The following is a 21,486-nucleotide window of genomic DNA, read 5'->3' as shown; positions in this document are numbered from 1 at the left end:
CAACGGGCTGTCAGTTCTACGCTGTGCTTTAATCTCATCCCTAGGTCTTTACATATATAGACATACTGATATTAGCGTAATTAATAAGGAGTCTCTAAGGTGCCACAAGTACTTCTCATTCTTTTTGCTGATACAGACTTACACGGCTACCACTCTGAAACCTGTCACTTTAACTGGAGTCATGCCTTTCTTAGCCAATAACTAATGTACGTTAAAATACATCAAAAGTTCTATCATTAAAAGTTTGGGAACAAGTTTTAACAATTTAAACATTTTAAAATCCCTTGGTTTTCCTCAGAAAATAACTATTTAAGTTCTCAACAGTAAAAATAAGAAACTTGTTTTCCTTCTTGATTTTAAAAATGAGAGTAATAAACAATTCTATAAAGGCAGTAACACACTGCAAAGAGGGCGATTCTTGAAGCAATAAAAGCTGCCCTTATTTCCCTACACAGCTCAATGGGTACTGTTAAAAGCTCCTTTTCTGCCCTGCAGCCTATAATTAACATCTTCAGATGGCAGGGGTTTGAAATAACTTGGTTAGCAATAAGGAACAAAAGGTGATAAGGGGCAGATGTAATGATTCAACTGTTAAAAGATTTTTTTAAGTGCCCAGAAGAAAAGGGTTTGAAAATATATTTTAAAAAATCAAAGTCTCAGAATCTGTGTTTCTAATGTCTCTTTCTAACACCTGATACATACCGGTACAATTATCTGTGCCTGCACCCAGAGGATAACCAGGTATTATGATAGCCTAGAATTTACTCAAGTGAATGATTTGCCCTCCTCCTACAGGCTAATGATTGGCTAAGACAGGTTAAAACATTTCAGTTTTGGATTGATCACTACTTTACTGTTTCAGGTCATAACACTGAACTTTTAACGATGCTTAAAATAACTTTTATAAACTCAGCCTGGGAGAAAGTTTTAGCAAGTAAAAGATCAAAGGTGGTTGTGATAGCACAGAGACCTGCCTGCTAAATACTTGTTTTTGAAAATAATTAATTTAAGTATGTAGATGGCTATTCTCATTGATTAACAATGAGGAGGAGGTGCTCTCAAATTATATATACTCACCATGGCACTACTTAGCCGTAGGCAAGCATTTATAGCATCTATACCCAAAACTATGATGTTTTATTTATTCATGGAAAGATATTATAGGAAGACTCTAAGCTTATATTATCTATAGGAAAACTCTAATCTTCAGTCATTCTGTGCTACACACAAACATTCTATATACCGATACAGAATAAATGAATATTGGAGCCTTCCCTCAGCCAGGGAGGCAATTAATGAGATATGTTTTGGGTATATTCTTTATGATAAATGACCAGTTCAACTGAACATTGATTACATCGATGATTTAAGACAATAGCATTTCTCTGAACATCAGGGTTTCCATCGTTTAATTATTGCCCTTTGATCTTGTTGACTGAAAAACTTTGGAGGGCGTAACAGACCAAAAGATCAGGGGAAAAGCTGCCACATCTCATGGATTCTCTGTGTGGTACAAGATACCATTTTTAAAAGTCCCTAAATATATACATACACAGCTCATATGCCAAGAATGGTTTAATAGCTAGGGACTGTTCTTTAGTTGCCTTTGACAAAAGGAAATGGACACACACCAAATGCTTAATGAGCATTCAAGTTGTGACTTTTTTTTTTTTAAAGATACGTAGATTTCATTATAATACGGAAACACCTTCCTTTATAATCCCTTTGTATCTACATATTGCAGGAGTCTCATGTTGAAATGATAATACCCAACTGATAAGCCTAAACTATGCAGCATTTTTAGACTATGTCTTCATTGCAAAAAAGATGCGTTTCTTGATGTAAAATCCTAGTGAAGACAAGGCACCCTAGGTTTACTTCAACGTAGCTAGTCAAGGTGAAAACCAGATGAAGAGTAGAGGGTTGACCTCAATTAACTACATCAAGGTACAAACTGCCTGTATCCATTGGCTCCAATAGGATTTTACATTTAAATAGCTATCTCGAGATAGGTATCTTGATGTAAAACGCACACCTTTTTTCCCCAGTGAAGACCTAGCCATAGAGTTCTAGAGAGGGTGCTTAGTTTTCAATCTTCTGCACTTAAATCTGGCATCCAAATTGTACATTTCAGTGTTCAAATTGTTAGTTAGGGCCCGCCCAGTCCTAAAACATACTGAGCACCTCTTGTGAAGTTCTGAGCATCCTCAATGCACAATACCTCATAAGGGCCTTGATTCAGCAAAGCACTCAACCACGTGTTTAAGTCCATCTGTATTCAGCAAAGCACCTAAACGCATACTTAAAGTTAAGCATGCACTAAGTGCTTTGCTGATTTAGGGTCAGGAAGTATTCTGCAGCTTGCAGGATCAGACACTTATGCATCCAAATACATGTTTTAGATGGGTAAGCATCAATTTGGGTACTCAAGTAGAAAGCCCAAATGTGAAGGTTGAACAGAGTGTCAACCAGATCTGTGAGTAGCCTGGCTTTTTACAGTTTGGGTCTCAGTGAATCTCAAACAATGAATCTCAATATTAATTGAAATGCAGATCTGTGTGTTTGCTTAGAATACATAAAATAATATAAAATATACTCAAAATATAAACAGAAGTAAATATTTCTGCAAGTAAATATTTCAAATATGTTGAAACTTTCCATGATTTAATTATTGCTCTTTGATTTCACTGGCTATGTCCTTTTCAGTAGCCATTACTTAAAGTACAGCTGGGAAAACCCTATTGTTCAGCACCAGGAGGCCTGAACTTTACACTGCAAAGCTGACCTTCAAAATTACATGATGACAATGCAGACAGAGAAATAAATACACGAGGGCCTCATGTGGTGGCAATGGGCATTGCTATCACTAAAAATACCAAGCACATGCATTTCTGTAGCTTAGGTGTCCACAATGCCTTAACGATTGTCATGTAAAGTATAGCAACATAGCAATACCAGAAATAGCAATTATATTCTAACTGAGTTCAGAAGGGTAGTAATAAAAAAAAAAAACCCTAACAAATAGTAAAGTCAAAAGTATAAATCTAATCTCAAAATAAGAACAGAAGAGAAAAGGTTTAAACTTTTCATTTGGCATTTGGAACAGAAGACCTGCTGCAGTCAGCAGGCATGCAAGCAGCATGCAAGTAAGCAGTATGGCCCTGAGGATGTCACATGGGCCGCAGCTCTGTGCTGATTGGACCGCAGGTTGAGAACCACTGGTCTACATGAAGAACAGGAGTACTTGTGGCACCTGTGAGCAAGCCTCCCAGATAGGGTGACCAGATGTCCCAATTTTATAAGGACAGTCCTGATTTTTGGGTCTTTTTGTTATATAGGCTCCTATTACCCCCCCCCCCCACCCCTTGTCCCAATTTTTCACACTTGCTGTCTGGTCACCCTACTCCCAGATCACATAGAGAGACTCGCACTAGAAGGGCCAGAGCTCGTAGTAGTAGGGCTTGAGCTAATGTGCTAAAAAGAGCAATGTGGACATTCCAGCTCTGGCTCTCAAGCCTAGAGGGTCTGATGGGCTTGAGAGCCCAAATTTCCGCCCGAGCTGAAACATCCACGTTGCTATTTCTAGCGTGCTAGCTCAAGCCCCACTAGTGCGAGTCTGTCTACTGGGGCTGGGAGACTCGTTCACAGCTGCAGCGTAGACATTCTCTTCGATGCTCTGAAGGTAAGGATTTCAGTGGCATGTCCACGGTAGAACTTTCACTGTTGCTAGCACAAGTGCTGCAGCAACAGAGAGAGATTTTCCTAAACGTCAATATAAGCAAGGCCCAGGAGTCAGTACTTCTAACTGGTAACAGCAGTGCTAGAAATCCTAAAAACAGCATCACAAGAGTTCACTGGAGTGTACTTAAATAGCTATGTCCATCCATGCCCATCTGTCCCCTACACATCAGTGCTCAGGTCAGTGTGAGCAGAGTTTTGCTCACTTTGCTCAGCCCTGTGCATGTCTTTGCATTGCCTGTACTTGGCTACCTGGGCCTCCTCTCTCTCTCCTCATTATCTCCCTCCTTAAACATTGGGTCTTTCCAGGAATCTCATAGACTTTAAGGTCAGAAGGGACCACTGTGATCATCTAGTCTGACCTCCTGCACATTGCAGGCCACAGAACCTTTCCTATCTTGTTCTCCTCCCACCTGTCACGCCCTCCGCATCCTCCCTTGGCTGGACTTTGTGCAATGTCTTATTTTTGTATGCTCTTGGGGTAGAGATCTTCTTACACTTTGGGCAGGATGCTGGTCTTCACTATAGCCCCTTTATGTGTACATAGCCATCAGTTGTCCCTCGCATCTACACTCTGGTGTAGCAGTACGGTGGAAGAGAGAGAGGCTGAAGCACTATGAACTCCAGATATTCAGGCCTATAGAGCAGTCCACAGGCAGTCATGAAAGACTGTTCTAACTTACTGCAGGTTCTGTGTGGCTCCCACGGCAGCCCAGAATCTGGGAGGAACAAAAGGTGGTATAACTCTACATCTGTCCCCTCCCTGCCTCAGAATCATCATCTCTCCTCAACCTCCCAAAAACAACAGTACAGAACATGACCCTGCAGTTGTAACATTTCACATAATTTATATACAGTACTATCATGAATTTATTTGAATACAATAAAATACATTTGTAAAATTTTTCCATCAGAATAATTGTTTTATGTACAAATGTGAATTTAAAACATAATTTATTTTAAGAGGAATGAAAAGACTAAATCAATTAAGAAATGCTCTTTCTCCACCCCCCCCCATAATTAAAAGCAGAGGTCTGATGGCAGAATGAGAAACATTTATATTCATTTTTTCTGATTCAAAAGCTACACCTAAACACACACACTTCCTTTTGCAATAATGTACACATTAATCATGTTTACCTACAAGATTTTTAACAGTACTGTACTTAAGATTTTTATTTGTACAGCATTAGCAAGAAAGGATAAGATCACTTGAAGAAAGGCTATGTTCAGAAGTTTGAAAGACAGCACCTTTTAAGCCAATTTAACTCTCTACACTTCTGAGTCTCTTTTTGTATTTTAATGAAAACTTTGTCGTTACTGCTACCACTGAAGAATCAATACAGCTATGGGAGAGGGTTCTTTTTGGCTTAGCTTACAATTTTGCTTTTTACGATGAGCAAAGTTCTCATTGCAGAATTCTTATTTCTGCTAACAATCGTCTGTACGACTCACAAAAATACAGCTGGATTTTCATACCCCAGGTTGAATATTTAGCACTTGCAGTTAGAGATTATTTTATAACTTGAGAAAACTGAGCAAATCTCATAAATAAATAAGAGGGAATTCATGTGGCGTTTACCAGTGGAATTTTTGCTGCACTTTAAATTACATTTTAACCATCTTCACCCAAGTTCATGAAAAAGCAGACAGAAAACATAAAGGGCTACCACTCAGTGTGACACTCTGGGAATTACCTGCTCAATCACTATTTGAAGATAATGGGAGATGTGCTGTGAACATTTGCCCCAGTATCCCTCATTTGCTCAGGCAAAAATATTTCCATCTACAGGGTCTGATTCTTCACTCAATCATATTACTTTTATGTTAGTGTAACTCCAATGAAGTGAAATCAGTGTAGCAGAGGGGAAAACCATAAAGTGCACAAAGAATTCCACCCTCTCCCCTGCACAAAAAAGAAGCTATTATTAAAAAAACTCTTCAGAATCACATTAGAAAACCCCACAACAACATACTTGTTTAACAGTTTGTAGCTCCTCTGTTAACTGCTTTCGTAGACCTACAGATTCAGTCAATTCTTCCTGTTAATAGAAACAGTGACTAATTAGTTATGCAGCAGCAAAATGATATCCATGGCATATGGACAGGTACTATGTTCTAGCTACAACATTCAACACAAATAAACGACTACCTTAGTAAAGACTGGGACCAGACCAAATCTTAATCTCTAGAGCAGTGATCCTCAACGTGGGCCAAATATGGCCCGCCAAGCCTTCCTGTGTGGGCCCGCCAGACAGTGCTTAATTTGCACTGGCGCTTGGCAGTTCATAGTCCTGGCACATCTGGGCTTAATGCATCAGTTACCGGTCCTGGCGTGGGCAGCAGGAGGCTCATGCTGGCCACAGTGCACCCTTTCAGTGCTGGGGCTGCAGCCGCTTCACCCACACGCTCCAGCACCCCTGCTTCGCTATGCCCTTGTGCAAGGCCAGCAGCATGCTGAGCCTGCCCAATGACCAGCGGGTGCAGCTACGGCTAAACAGGCACAAGCTGAGCTCCTGCTTCCTGGGCAGTGAGTCCTTTGGGGTTGGGGCCACCACCACCTGGCAGTGCCCACTTGGCTTCTTGGGGGGCTCCCATGAGAAGTCCACAGCGCCCTGGAAGGCCCAGAGACTCCCCATTGCTGGCAGTGAGGAGAGAGGTGAGACTGGGGAAGTGACTGTGCAGCCAGGGCACAGCAGGGGGAGCTGGGCACCGGGGCAGAAGGGAGGCCCTCTGGCAGGGCTCCACCATGGGAGGCAGATCAGGTGCACAGAGCAGTCTGAGCGGGGTGCTCAAGATGCATTAGCTCTGCGCTCCGGCTAGAGGGCGCTGACCCCGCCATGATGCCCGCGATCCCAGCTACTGCAGCCCCCTGCTTATTCTGTCCCATGCAGTGGACCTGTCCCAGGAGGAGGTGAGAACTGGGCCTGATCCTGGACCCCCTTCTGTGAAGGGTGGGGTGCTCTCTGCCTCCCCCACCCCCCCGGGATTCCAGTCGGGCAGATACCCCAACCCAGGCATAGAGCAGAGCGATCCAGGTTCAGGTGGTGGGGATCGCCTCCTCTTGGTATGGGAGCAATGATACATCAGGCAGGGGAGAAAATTAATACTCTCACCCCTCCCACCCCCTCCACTGAGAGAACAATGGAGGTGGTTGGGGGGCAGCGCTGCTCTCCCATGTCCCCTGCCCATTTGGAAACCAAAGGACAGGTAATAATGTTGATTTATAAGCTTTGTTAAAAGATAGAAACACTAATACTTATGTTGCAATCAAGGCCTTTATTTAGTGGCAGCTGAATTTTTTATTTTGTCAGCCTTCTATGCCAATGGCCCACCTCTTGTCGTAAATTTCTAAAATTGGCCTACGGGTAGATCTAATTGAGTATCACTGCTCTAGAGGTTAATTTTTTAGATAGTCTAGTGATTTTGTCGTTCATTTATTCCTTTATCTTTCTTGAACAGTTGTTGAGAATTATGCACACATACATTTATTGTAATATCTATACATATAGTTATTTAATGTAATATCTATACATTTAAAATATAATACAATTTTGTTGTATTATTTTTCTCTCTCTCTCTCTCTCTCTCTATATATATATATAAGATTTTTTTTATAGCTTTGGCAAACCTCTGTGAGGCATAAGACTATATTTAGAAAACACAATGTAATTTATTGTATTGATGTGTAGACATTTCTTTAAAATTCTATTTAATTTTTCAAGAAAACAATACAAATATCCTTCAAATTTTACTTCATTTACCACTATTGTGTAATATATGTAAAGTTATTTTTGCATTAAATCTTTGACCATTTTTTCAACCATTCTGAAAACACTGGAGGTATGCTAGATTTCCATTTTCAGAGAATTAGATGTTTTGCCACTAACAGAGATGTCAGTCTCCATTTTCTTGCTTTTCACAGGGAAACTGTTCTTCTACCAATTCTAGTAGAGAGATTTTTGCAGAGGAACAGATCTTTGTGTTCAGAACTGTGAAGAGACCTTTGGATATATTGCACCAATATTTCCTGTAATTTGTGGTATCTCCAGCATTTGCTATGGTTAGAAAAAACAGCTTTTCTGTAGGCACTCTGGTATCAGGTAAAATCTTTTAAAGACTATGTTGTATAGAAATCATAAAGATGATGAGCTGGACATATTTCTGATATTCTGCCATATCTTTTCCCAATATTCTTTTGCAAATAATATATATATAAATCAACATTCTTTATCATAAATATTAAGCCATAGGTATATGTAACCTGAAAGATGCCCTTATTATCATCAGCAAACATCTCAAAAAATCCTCTAATGGAGGCATTTTTCCATTATCTAATAATAGCAGCTGTTATATAACTACTTGTGGTAATCTATAAAAAATGCCATTTCTTTCTTTTTCTTTTGGTAAGAAATGGAAGGAACCTAATGCATCAGTAGAAATTAAATCTTTTCCCATATAGATTTGTTTTTGTATCCAAATGTTTTTAATATTTGTCTGTACTGTGAATTAAACACTTGAGTTTTCCCATGTGGGACTGAATATTGAATTTGAAACGTGTCAGTAGAAATTCGCCTCAACTTGTACTTAATAAAAGGATACTGGTAAGTGTACCGAGATCTAGTAATGTCTGCAATGCACCAAAGGTAGTAGCTAAGGGCATGATCCAAAGCTCACGAAAGTCTTCCATTCATTTACTGACCAAATGGACTATTATTCAGACTCTTAATAATTTTCTGTGTTGAGCTATGATGGCTATAAGATCCTGGGTTAGTGTAGATCAGTTTTGCTCCGCTAAAGTTAATAGAACTATGATGATTTACATCAGTGAGGAACTGGCCTATACACACAAAGTCTTATCTGGGATAGCACAGAAACACTTAAAAAGGTAAGGTGAGCAAGAACAGATGATTCAGGAGACTGCTATCAGGATCCTAATTGATTGGGCTATAGCTAACTGGTTGAAATTCAGATCAGATAAGTAAGTAATGCGATTTGGTCCTATCTGACAGTTTTTATGTGGCTCGTGTGAAATGAACTGGTAGTTCCACTCAGTTCCTATTGCACAGTGCCTGTCATAAAAAATCTGTCTTCAAATTAGCACGCATTGGTAGGTTAAGCAAAGAGAATGATCCACTTTTTCTAGCCCACCAGTGGTCCCCACAAACAAGGATGAGGTCGCTTCCTATACAGTGCCAGAACTTCAATCTCTTGGGCTGCCAATAGAGCACCTTCCACATGCAGTGGTTCACTTAAAATAATTAAAAAGAAGAGATAAAATGAAGTGGTTAGAAGAACATTACGTATTTTTAGTAGTAGTGGTCACATACTGTATATCCTGTAACGTCTATGATGAACATACACTGAAATGCCTCTCTTTCCCCCTTCAGGAAACACTTTAGCTATTAGTACCTTCTTTGCATTTCATTTATGTGGCGGTCAAATGAATAAATATTAAACAGACCTAGTTTACTGCACAATCTTACAAATGAGGCCAACACTTCAAAGACAATGGTTTCTTTGGTTGTCGTTCCTGTCCACTGACATCTAAAAATTATATGCTAATAGCCTGACATCATTCTGATGGAAAGCTTTCAAAAACTTCATTCAAATCTGTTTAAAAAAAATGTGTGTTCTATTATAATATTTTCTGTATTGTGGTAGCTGGTAGCACCAATAAGCATCAAATGAGACTGGGGTCCAATGTACTAAGGACTGTAGAACTTACAGTCTAATGAGGCAACATACACACAAAATGGGAGGATGGAAGTATTATCCCCATTTTACAGATGGGAAATGACCCTCAGAGATATTGAGCATTGGCAACTCCCAATGTGAGACTTGCTAAATGAATTTCAAGTACTTAGCACCTCTCAGGATCAGGACCCTAGTGGAATAACAAGGACAGTAGTTTTGTCATGGAAAGTTGTGGAAGAGTAATGGCAACAATATGGAAATCATGGCAGAAGTTATTAAAAGTAGTAAACATGGAGCCTGGTCCAGCAAACCCTTTGTGCACAGAACTCCCATTGAAGCCACACCTGTAATTCTGGGCACCTCATTACAAGCAAGGTAAATGGACTGATTTTCAGAGATGAGGATCTTCAAAATCTATCTATTTGTATGGCCATCATCATCATCACCATATCAAAATGCCTCGCAATCATTAATGGATTTTATCCTCACAACACCACTCTGAAGTGGGAAGGTATAATCTCCATTTTCCTGAGTCACAGGGCAGACTAAGTGTTTGTCCAAAGTCACACAGGAACTCTGTAGCCAAGCTGGGAACTGAACTCTGGTTTCATGAGTTCCAGTTCAGAGTCCCACCCATTAGAACACCCTTCCCATCCCACTGAATTCCACAGTACTGTGACTCAGCATATATGAAAAATCAGACCACTAAACGAACCTGAGAAAAGAAGCAAAAATTATCAAAAACCTGGGGAGACTGGCATTGAGTAAAGATTAAAAGAACTAACAATTTAGTGGGGGTGGGGATATCATAACAATCTACAAATACTTGAAGGGAGAGGGATTATTAGTGAAAAAAGTGGTATTACTAAGAATAACCAAGATTTTTTTTTTAAAGAAAAGGAGAATGTATCCTGAATATCTGGGATACTACAACTTGCTGAGTGCCTTCAACACAGAAGTTAATGGGCAGTTAAGTGCTAGCACTCAGCACTTTGTAGGATGGTATCTTAAATGACCCAATATTAGAATTCATTTCTTTCTCTGATTTCTAAGAATCTGTAACCATCTGAGTATTTTCCCTTAAGTATACCCAATCAGAACTTTTCTGCAGTATCCAACATGAGTGTAACTAAATTGAAAAAATTACAAAGGTTGAAACAAGTTAGAGACACAAATTAAAATACCAGAGTATTAGTATACAGTAAAGACAATAACTCCTTTGATCTCAGGAATTGATTGTAGAAGTCCAGGGGACACTTTATGTCTAATGCTCTAAAAGGGACATCAGCAGTATGTTGCCCTATTATTGAGCAAATTAAGACTACTTACTGTCAGTCATTCAGGAACATCAATTACACTACTAGGTTGGCTGGGAAATACTGAAATTTAAATTACTGAGTGGGAAACAGTATGCCAATAAAAGCTCACAGTATGCCTATAATAAGAAACATAATTTATGGTAGGGTTTTTTTTTTAATGCTGATTTAAGATTAGAAATTAAAATATCTGAAGTATTGCTCAGTTGCTCATATCCTTAGTATCTAGGAAATAAGAATATCTGTTGATTAAACTGGATTAAAAGAGGAATGTGTTTCCCCAACAGACTGGCTAATTCAAATTTATTTATTTATTTATTTTTATTTTGGTCTAAAATAAACTCCACACAAAGGGACAAGAATCCAAAGCTCTGGGTGCCCTTGGCATACATTTAAAAACAGAATATTATAGAAATAGCAAAACAAAAATTATTTCCAGCTAATCCATATGCTATAATGAGCACCACCTATTTTTTTAAAAATAGAGATGATGACATCCTGGACAGGTATTTCTTTTTTAGACTAGTTAAATGGGAAGAAGAGCAAAGCGCTTCCAGAGGTGATCAAATAAGATAAATTTTGACTTAAGGTGCCATCTTGCTACCACAAAAAGCCTTTTAAGAGAATAACACGGCTGAGGTTAAACATAACAAATAGGAGAGAACGGAACAAACAAACGGTTTTAAGATGAATTTATTAATGTGATGAATTATTCTATGGTGTGTATGTGTGGGAGGCAAGTGAGGGTGACATGACAGTCAAACAAATCTGAAGATCTTCGCACTAAAAGGGTAAGGTGCTGAGAGATTCCTGCAAGGCACTGAGAATCCTCAGCTCCCATCCCAAGAAGTCCTTGGTATCATTCAGGATCAAATGCTAGGTGAGTTTTGGATGACTGATTAAGGGTAGCACTCAATACCTGCTGGTTTTAGAAGGAAAGCTGGTAATGCTAGCATGTGCCCTGATTCAGGAAAACTCTTAAGCACATATTTTTCTTGAAGTATGTGCTTAAATCCCATTGACTTCAATGGAAGTTAAGCACCTGCTTATATGCTGGCATGAATAGGAATGCTTTCTTGAACTGAAGCCTGAAAGATAAATCTCCAAAACATTATTTACTTTGTACTGATTCAATCTAAGAATTAAAATAAAAATAAACATAAATTACTTGTTCATCTGATAAGTGAGGGCTTTTTAGTTGTTGACACAGAATTTTGTGTTCACATATTTAAGAAATATGGTGTTATGACATTTGGATAGCTCAAAAGATTCATAGTAGGCTATACAGTGCTCTCTCTATATTCTTAGATTGCTAGTTCCAATCCAGCTCAAGTAACTAGTGGCTACAAGTTGAGAAATGCTCATTGTCCTATGTGGAATGAGTCTGGTTCACTTACCAATGGACAGCTGTCTACATCACAAAAACCACCACAACTCGCACTAGTTGTCACACTAGATAGTAGTCATAACTGAGAATGAGTATGGAGATTGAGCTTGTCTTTTACCCCAACAGATGGGATTTCCAGGCTAGGTTAAGGTATACTGGCAGGTCATGATTGGGGGAAGTTTGCACTGCTACTGCCTCTTTGCTGTACTTGTTTTGAGGATAGATGACTTTAAGTCTCCGATTCTGCCAATCTGGCATATTTCATAAATACTAAATGGTGATCAGATATTATGATGATTGGGGCCACATAAATGTCTAAAAAACCTGTCATAAATTTCTAAATAGATCAGATAAATCACATACACACAATGTACCTCTGTGAAATGTCTCTAGTCTAATTCCCCCTGACACTCAGGCTAGAAAAAAAGCACAGGCATTCAGTATAGGGAGTAAAGGTCAATTTCTGTATAAACACATTATATGCATATGCTCTTTGGATACCAGTGAATACTATTCTCTCTTGTACTAATACTTTTTATGCTATACACATACAATTCAAATTCAGGTTAAATGCTATCTTTCCTTAAATGGATTATTTCATTTTTTTAAAGTGATCAGAATTAAATATTACCTTCAATTTACTTATTTCTTTTAAAGCTTCATTTCTTTCTCTTTTAAGTCTTTCCACATCATCCATTTCCAAAGAATCACAGGATACAAGCTGTATGTATTAAAATATGAAAAAGGGGGAAATTAATAGAAACTAATATTTGGTTAAATGCATCTATCACAATGCTTGATCTCTTTAACAACAGAGTCTTGTTAAAAGAAAATCACAGGTAGAATTGATAAAGAACTTTTTTTAGCTATTAAAAATTAATGAAAATGCAATTTGTTTCTCCAAAATATTGTAGGTTTTCAGCAACCAAATATGAAAACTTTGAGTTTGCAACAACAACAACAAAATGTTGGTTTAAACTAATTTTTAACTGACATTTTCTGACCAGTTCTAGTCACAGGTTTTCCAGCAATGAAAAAAGAACATGCTTTGCTAAAATGGATTAACAAAAATTATCCACAAAAATTTCTGAGAAAACAGTGCCAATAAATCTGACTACCTTCCCCCTTCTATTTTATCTCAGATAAGGAATAAATTACATTCAGTATTTCAAGCCCATCGGGGTTCTATGTAGGTCTTCATTGTTAAAAATTACCTTTAAAATAAAGTGATTTCCGAGTGCAATAGAGGTCCAAATCACTGTGCCACATAATTGTTTATTACTCACACTGCTGGAAGCAATCAGCAGTCCTGTCAATAAAATACTGTTATCCACTCATCCCAATTCACAACATATTTATGTGAATTGCTTCCTGCAAACTAGGTTGCTTTAACAAGGCTTCTTAGGAACTAGGTTACTTTAAAGAAAACCATGATATGAAACTCTTTCAAAAATTTGTCCAAGAATTGGAATAGTTTTAAGTAAATTAACCTTTGTTAACTTATTCTTCACAATAGATAAATACTACTGAGCTCCAGCAGATACTTTACCTGTGAATCTAATAAATTGGCAATTTCACTGGCACCAAATGTTATAGGTCTTTTGCCACCACCTGCTTCGTCCAACTGCAAACAGAACAGATTTCTTGCAACCTGAACAAAATCTAAAACAGAGTTTAGTTACTGTAGTCTGTGGCACCAATTTTATAGGAGTCAGTTTGTTTTTCCCTAGTTTAAAACTGTTTGCAACTACTATTAAAAATGAATGCAGTGCTTGTGTAAGGTGCTGGTATGACAGCCTAAATTATGGAGTAGCAGTAGCCTCTCCATATTCACTGTTGAGCTCCCATTTAAGTATGAATTTTCAACTCCTCCATTAATTTCCTGAAAGATGAAACAATCTACCTGCAATTTTGACTGCAGCTTCTTATCTCAGCACAGAGTTCTTTTGAGGAAGTTTGTAAAAAAAATCAGAAAATGGAGTTTTAAAAACATATGCTGAGGTCTTGGTATGTGACTGAACTGCAATTGGGAAAGTTTTGTTGGGGAGGGAGAAAAAGGTGATGTAAACCACACCTCTGCTGTTCCCAATTCTAGAGATGGTTTATGCTTGGAAGGTCCCTGGCGTAAATTAGAGCAGCCTATACTCATACTATACCAGCAAAGGATCGCCTCTGGAGTAGTCTGATCCTTTAGGGGCCAGATATACTGACTCTACAGGAAAAGAGGAAATCTTTGTACCACTCTGAGTTTTACCTTTTTCTATGTAAGCTCCCAAACCCCTGATGGGGTACTGCACATATTGTGTTGCATGTTTTTTGGCCAGCTGCCTACCTAGGATGGAGCTGAAACACAAAAGTCACTGCAGTATCAATGACCTTTGTCTGAGCTACCTGTTTAGCCAGAATGAAAAACAGAGTTCACTGCTGCAATGGCTACTGGAGGCTAGAGGGATGTAGCTCAGCTCTGTCCAAACCATACCAACAACTGAGATGACACCATATAAAACTTCCAGAGATTTGGGAACATACAGGAAGTCAAAGAAAAGTTGGTCTGTCAAACTCAGAACTTGTACGGTTTTTGGATGGCTGGGGGGGGGGGGGGGGGGATTTTCACAATAGAGAAAAATTCAGCACAAAAACATCTTTTTTGTTGTTTTCACCAATATAGTAAAAAACATGAATTTTCACCATCACAAATATCAAGCCTCTCACAGTGAGTGACTGATACTATCAATTTGATGAGCTCACCCGCCTCTGCTAGAATTAGCTTTGGTCAGAAGCTACATCATGTTGAATGGGGCAGGGGAAGGTCTCCATGTGGAGTCTCTCATTGTAGCCTTCAGCCCTACTGCTCTCACTTCTCATGAGCTAAACAAAATAGGTAGGGTAAATGCATGGACAACTTCTGAGCTATCTAGTTGCTGGTAGCAAGTGAGATTAATTATAAGTGACACCACTCTCTCCAAATCTTAACTGGAAAATCTTAACCAGGATGAGGAAGCCAGGAACTTGCTACTATTTTCTCGACTTGTGTTTTAGTTTCAGTCCCATGGATTGGACAAATATTAAATAAATAAGATACTAGAAATTCTACAATTCAGTTGATGAGATCAAGAATTAGAAAGAAACTAATTTTGTTTTAGGTTATTCAAGAGATCATTTTATAGAACAGCTGGATGACATAGAATGGAGACCTGACACACAATTCCTTTGATTTATTATGCAATTTAAAAATAAAGAAATGTATACCTATATTTTTATTTATTGATTTGAATTTAAGAACTTTAATTTTTAAGAAATTTAGAGAAGAAAAATGGTTAACTTCTAAGGTTTGTGATGCCTAAATTAGTAGCAGCTAAAATGACACTGCATGCTTCAATCTCATGACTATTTCTTAGGAAACTATTATACAAGAAATATTGTTTAGAATTAAGTAGTTTGCGAAAATGAATTTGCTATAAAATAGATACTTTGTGCTTTTATTTTTGAAAGAAAGCAGTGATTTCTTAAATACGAAAAACATTTTCATTTAAAAAAAACCCTCAGACTTAATAATAATACCCTATTTTCAAGGCAAAGTTGAAAATTCATTAGTATAAGTGAGAGCACAGTGCACTTAAGGGCTAGTGAGCTAAAACTGATCTTCATAAAGGAGAAATCTGACTTCCATTACAGATGGCTAGTTCCAGAATTGCAAGTTCATTGTTAAATAGTAAAATCACAATCTTGCCTCACCACGGAGAATTGTTTTTATGATAGTAATAACTCACATTGATGGGAAGGTTATTATAACTGAAAATATATAAACTGATATTATAAGCTCTCTGCTTCTATGTTACATTATTTTCCAGGGCACTCTACAAATGGTTACCTCCAAAAGACACTGTTCCTTTAGAATCTTTCTGTAGTTGGTGCCTTAGGACTCGCTGCTGTTCGTCTGTGGGCTGAATCCCAAGATAATTTAGTGCCTAGAAGACAAAGAGTTATTTTTTAAAAAAAATGGGGATTAGAGATCTCTGCCTCAAATGGGGAAAAAAGCCTTTTCATTATAGCTCTCCTTCACTAACAAGTTGTGTCTTGTGTGGTCACTATTTCTTAAACCTCCTCAAAGACAGATAAATAAGAAAGATGACAGAATGGGCTCTGGTGACTCACCGGGGTAGCTGTCTTTATTAATATGTACTACTTGTGGCTCAGTACAATTTTTCCATGATCATCGTATTTTGCTCTGAAAACATTAAGGTTAGGACTATCACCACGTTTATATTATTGTCATCACCATATTATATGGGTGTCGATTTACAAAACTATCAGAAGCTACCTGAGGCTGAAGAAACTTTGACTATACTAGGCCAGTGAAGGAAAACGGGCATCAGTTGCCACACTTATGCCCATGGTTCCACACAATATCCCTAGTTTGACTCACTCGGACCTTCAGCACAAAGAATTATTTCATATCAAGTTTCAGCATTTGCTTTCACTCACAGATTTTGTATTTATTTAATTTTTTGTCAAGGTAAATTAAATTTGGTGCTAGTATTTTTGAGTCACGGGGAATTATTAGTTTGTGTACCTCAAATAGGTTTTATAAGACTGAGTTTAAAAAAAGAAGTAAATAACCCAGCACACATTACACAGCATACAAGATAATGCTGATATATATAACTGGTAATGGTTTCTTTATAGTGCTAATGGAAGTAGGGAGGACTAAACATAATGGAGTGGTAGAGTACACCTGAAAATTGCATACAAATATAATAATTTGCAAAACAAGCCATTCAATGGCATGTAAACAATCTACAAATGCTGTATCAAAGACAAATTATACAATAAAGAGCCAAATATTAATGTAAATTAAGTTATATGCAGAAGTAGTTAACTGAACCAAAAAGACATACTGGTTTCAAAACATGAAAATGAGTGACTATTTTTTCAAGATAGAAATATAATCAAAGTTAAATCCTTTAGATTGTACTGAAGCTTGGACTTCTAAATTAATGAATGATAAAAAAAAAATCTCATATTCTAAAGACATTTCTTCAAAATTTTTGAATATTGCACACAAAGATGTTTATTGTCATAAATCATCATTAAATGGACAGCCCATTTCTCATACCTGTTTTCCTTTAATTGTTATTAAAATGGCTGAGATAAAGTAACTACCATGGAAATAGTTTCTGGATAGTAGCACAAGACAATAATTTATGACAAAGGCAAAATGCTCAAGAAAAAAACCTGCTGGTTAAAGCCTGGCCCAACAAAGCACACAAGAACATGCGTACTTTAAACATGTGAGCAATCCTACTGCATATAAAGGGACTTCGTGTGCTTAAAGTCAAATACGCACATAAGTGCTCTGGCTGGACTGAGGAGGACCAAAGTGGAACTTTCAAATGACAGCATGCCCGCTGTTTTTCTCAGACCACCTGCCTTGGGACTGTCTCAGATTTTCCTCTCTCAGGGCAGCTCCGTTTTTAAATGCCCCCACCTACTCTGTGTGTGCATGGGTTCAATTTCTATATTGCTTGATAATTTCTTTGTTTCAGAACCCATGTATGAAGTCGTCTTTTTGCCTCAGACTGTTTGACAGCTGCTTCCTTGTTTGGTAGGTAGACCCATTCTGACTCAATGGCTTGTAATCCCTTGTCTGATGACTGTCTCCCCCTATAGGTGAGAGTGTTGAAACCATCTGAAACTCTTCTAGTAGTGGAAGTCTATCACACCATTTTAGCATGCCATCTAATTTGGGGCATATAATCAGATTTTGGGTTACAGGCCAATAATTACTACTGAGCACCTCCAGATTCATCACATGTTCATTTCTCCAGAATATTTTCAGATATGGAGGGATAAGGTAGAAGATGGATTAGGCATCTTTAAATGGGAGAGAGACTAAAACAGGGAGAGAGGTTGGTTGGAATGAGGAAGCCTCATGCACTTCATCCTTATAATCTGTTATCTCTCAACATTACAAGCTGTCAACTGGCCATCAATTTATATGGGCAACATGCAAGATGGCTCTCCACTTCAAAGGCCAAGGTACCAGATGTCTAGGCAGGTGCTTAACTTTAAGCATATCAATAGGACCTACTTATGCGCTTAATATTGACCTATCAACTTCAATTCTGCAGTGGTAGAGACATGGACATGAGGACCCAAGAGATTTCCCCCCCTCATCTTTACCATGTATTATTAGCTAGATGATTTTAATGGTCTCCTGGCTGATCACCTGAAGACAGTTTTCACTGTATAGCTACATTTCCTCCAACTCACAATTAGATCCTCTTGCTCCAATGACCTGAGTATTATTTAAGGTAAAGTAATGCTAACAGCAGACTCCTCTACTGCAGTCGCTCATGGAATGTTGAAAGAGATCAACTGAACTTATAATGCAGTCTAGCATTCTCAAATGAACTCCAAACCATAATTAGATCTTTTTGTTACTTTGAACACTGTTCCTTATCTTTTACCCCCTTACTGACACTTGTTTTTATGATCAAAACAAGAAACAAATAAAAATGTTCGTAAAAATATGCCCATTTGTATTTCCTTCTGAAATATACTATGTCATGCAGGAAAGATAAATAAAAATGATAGATCAAACTATTGCATGCTGACAGTGCTAGGGAAAATGAAAGAATCAATTTAAATATATACTGCATGTTTCAGCAAAAATGTATGTAACTGATCTGCCCTTCTACAGTACTTCTGTGCATCTTATTTCCTTCTGCATCTCTCTCTCATCTGTTTTTTACTTTTCCCACATGAATCTTCTCCAGGATGTTCTTTGTAGGCGCAATTTCTTTGGCTTCTTTCATCTTCTTTTACTCATCATATCTCCATGTACCCTTGTGGGTATCTCAATATTTCTCTCCTTAAATTTTAGCTCCCTGCCTTTTTAAATAATAATAATAATAATAAAAAGACTTATGTATGTGGCTTTGTTTGCATTTATTTTTTTCTATTTATGAGCCTTTGGGACTTTGTTCTTTCCTCTGTACCTAGCTTTTATTTCATGTTGTTTACATTCTTAATGTTTTGGCTACAATTTTGTGCCAGAGACTCCGTAAAGTTCACTAGGGACTTTGCTATTGCTATCAATTTTATGTGGGAGGCACTCAGAAATTACAGGGATGGGTAGCAGTATAAAACCCTAAGGAAGGAAGGATGGATAGAAATGAGTGAAATTCCTTTTTTCAATATCCTCTTTCAAAACGATGTTGTATGCACTTAAGATGCTCAGCAAATAATGCAGTTTAAAATTAAATCAGTTAAAAATTAAATGGGTTGACCCAACCAGCCATTTAACGATTTGCCCAATAAGTAAAGTCAGATATGGATACAGAGCCTGAAAGAGCTATACATTTGGGAAGTAATCAGTTCTTTTTTACCTATTTATGCAGTAGTCAAGCTAGACATTTTCTTTAGACATTTTACATTCACTATTCTCCGACAACTGATTATGGAAAAAATAGAAAACAATATTAAGCGCTATTTACCATCTCCAGTTTCTCTGCTTTGAGACGAACAGTGGGGTTTAGAGAAATCTTCCTTTCTTGTGGTCCATAATCTTCAGTCCAGTTGGAAGCAACAGCTAAGAGACAACAGATTGTACGTTACTTGGAATTTTAATTGGAACTTTTCCCTCTGAAGAATGTATTCTGAAGTCCTGCTGTTCAAAATAATTCTAGCTAATCACCTGATTGCAGGAATGAACTCTAATGTTTATTATGATGTTTTTCTTAAATGCTAAAAGGTACTGTGATGTTGTGCAGTCTATATGGTTTTATAAAAACATGATAATAAGTGAATATAATGTAACTGGATAGTTTTACAAAAATATGGTAATAAGTGAATATAACGTAACTGGGATATGCTTCATGCAAAAGGTCTCTTGTAAGGTATCATTACAAAGCTTATAATCTACTAAGTATGATCATCCGATTTGTATAAATGTACCACTCTTGTATCTAAAACTAGAAATATAAAATATAACTCTGAGGGCCTATTGTAATTATGTAAAGTGTGGGCCATTAATGATGGTTTGGAATCTTGATGACTCCCATTAACAAGGACCATTATCCGCAGATGGCTGTGTTTACCTGTGAGTCTTCCTGTATATGTGTGTGCTGGCAAGTGGGCAATGAAGTCTTGCAGTGACATGTGATCATGTCACCTGAACTGGAATCCATCTTTAACCTGGTGCTTTTCCAGTGGGGGTTGGGGGGTGTGGAAACCCAGAGGGACAAAGGGTTCCCGCCTTATGCAAAAGATATATAAAGGGTGGAACAGAACAAAGGGGGAGGAGAAGCCATCATGAAGAATCCCCTAGCTATCACCTGAGCTGCAACAAGAGCTGTACCAGGGGAAAGAATTGTGCCCAGGCCTGGAAGGTGTCCAGTCTGAGAAAAAGATTACTGAAGCATCTCTGAGGGTGAGATTATCTGTATTCAGTTTGATTAGACATAGATTTGCGCATTTTATTTTATTTTGCTTGGTGACTTACTTTGTTCTGTCTGTTACTACTTGGAACCACTTAAATCCTATTTTCTGTATTTAATAAAATCACTTTTTTCCTTATTAATTAACTCAGAGTATGTATTAATACCTGGGGGAGCAAACAACTGTGCATATCTCTCTATCAGTGTTATAGAGGGCGAACAATTTATGAGTTTGCCCTGCATAAGCTTTATACAGGGTAAAACGGATTTATTTGGGTTTAGACCCCATTGGGAGTTGGGCATCTGAGTGCTAAAGACAAGCACACTTCTGTGAGCTGTTTTCAGGTAAACTTGCAGCTCTGGGACAAGTGATTCAGACCCTGGGTCTGTGTTGGAGCAGACGGGAGTGTCTGGCTCAGCAAGACAGGTGCTGGAGTCCTGAGCTGGCAGGGAAAACAGGAGCAGGGGTAGTCTTTGCACATCGGGTGGCAGCTCCCAAGGGGGTTTCTGTGATCCAACCCGTCACAGGTACATTACTAAAATATTCATTAAATACCCAAAAGGGGAAATATAGACCCTGTTTAACCACTGTTAAACCATTTTATAATTTTCATCATAATGGGAGGGAAGATTAACAAAAGTATGTAGCATGAGGTCATGTCGGAACCGAAAACATGGCTGACACTACCTTCTTTCATGGAATACATACAGAGTGCTTTTGGAAACAGGTTGGGAAAAACATTTATTAATTCAGAGATGTCACTCATTTGTTAGCTTTTCCGCAACTGTCAATTCCAGGTGTTTAACATAAGGAACTGGTCGGTTCTATATATTCTCTGAGTAAATAGCAGGAGGCACTGTGTCAAGAGGAGGGATTATCTCTTGCCACTGAGGGGCAGAGCTGAAT

General features: G+C 38.0%; 1 protein-coding gene across 2 annotated transcripts in view; it reads right to left on the bottom strand.

The window, feature by feature from the left end:
• STXBP4 (syntaxin binding protein 4) overlaps positions 1–21,486 on the bottom strand; it is a 135,824-nt gene that overhangs the window by 73,235 nt on the left and 41,103 nt on the right. For both annotated transcript variants that reach the window (XM_065415521.1, XM_065415520.1), the window contains 5 exons: positions 19,638–19,732; positions 16,010–16,106; positions 13,688–13,800; positions 12,770–12,859; positions 5,715–5,780 (listed from right to left, as the gene is read on the bottom strand). In XM_065415521.1, the coding sequence (XP_065271593.1) occupies positions 5,715–5,780; positions 12,770–12,859; positions 13,688–13,800; positions 16,010–16,106; positions 19,638–19,732 (461 nt within the window). The remainder of the gene's footprint in view (positions 1–5,714; positions 5,781–12,769; positions 12,860–13,687; positions 13,801–16,009; positions 16,107–19,637; positions 19,733–21,486) is intronic.

The sequence above is a fragment of the Emys orbicularis genome, chromosome 13, assembly GCF_028017835.1.
Source record: "Emys orbicularis isolate rEmyOrb1 chromosome 13, rEmyOrb1.hap1, whole genome shotgun sequence".
Lineage (NCBI taxonomy): Eukaryota > Metazoa > Chordata > Testudines > Emydidae > Emys > Emys orbicularis.
This window is presented reverse-complemented; position numbering and strand designations above follow the sequence as displayed.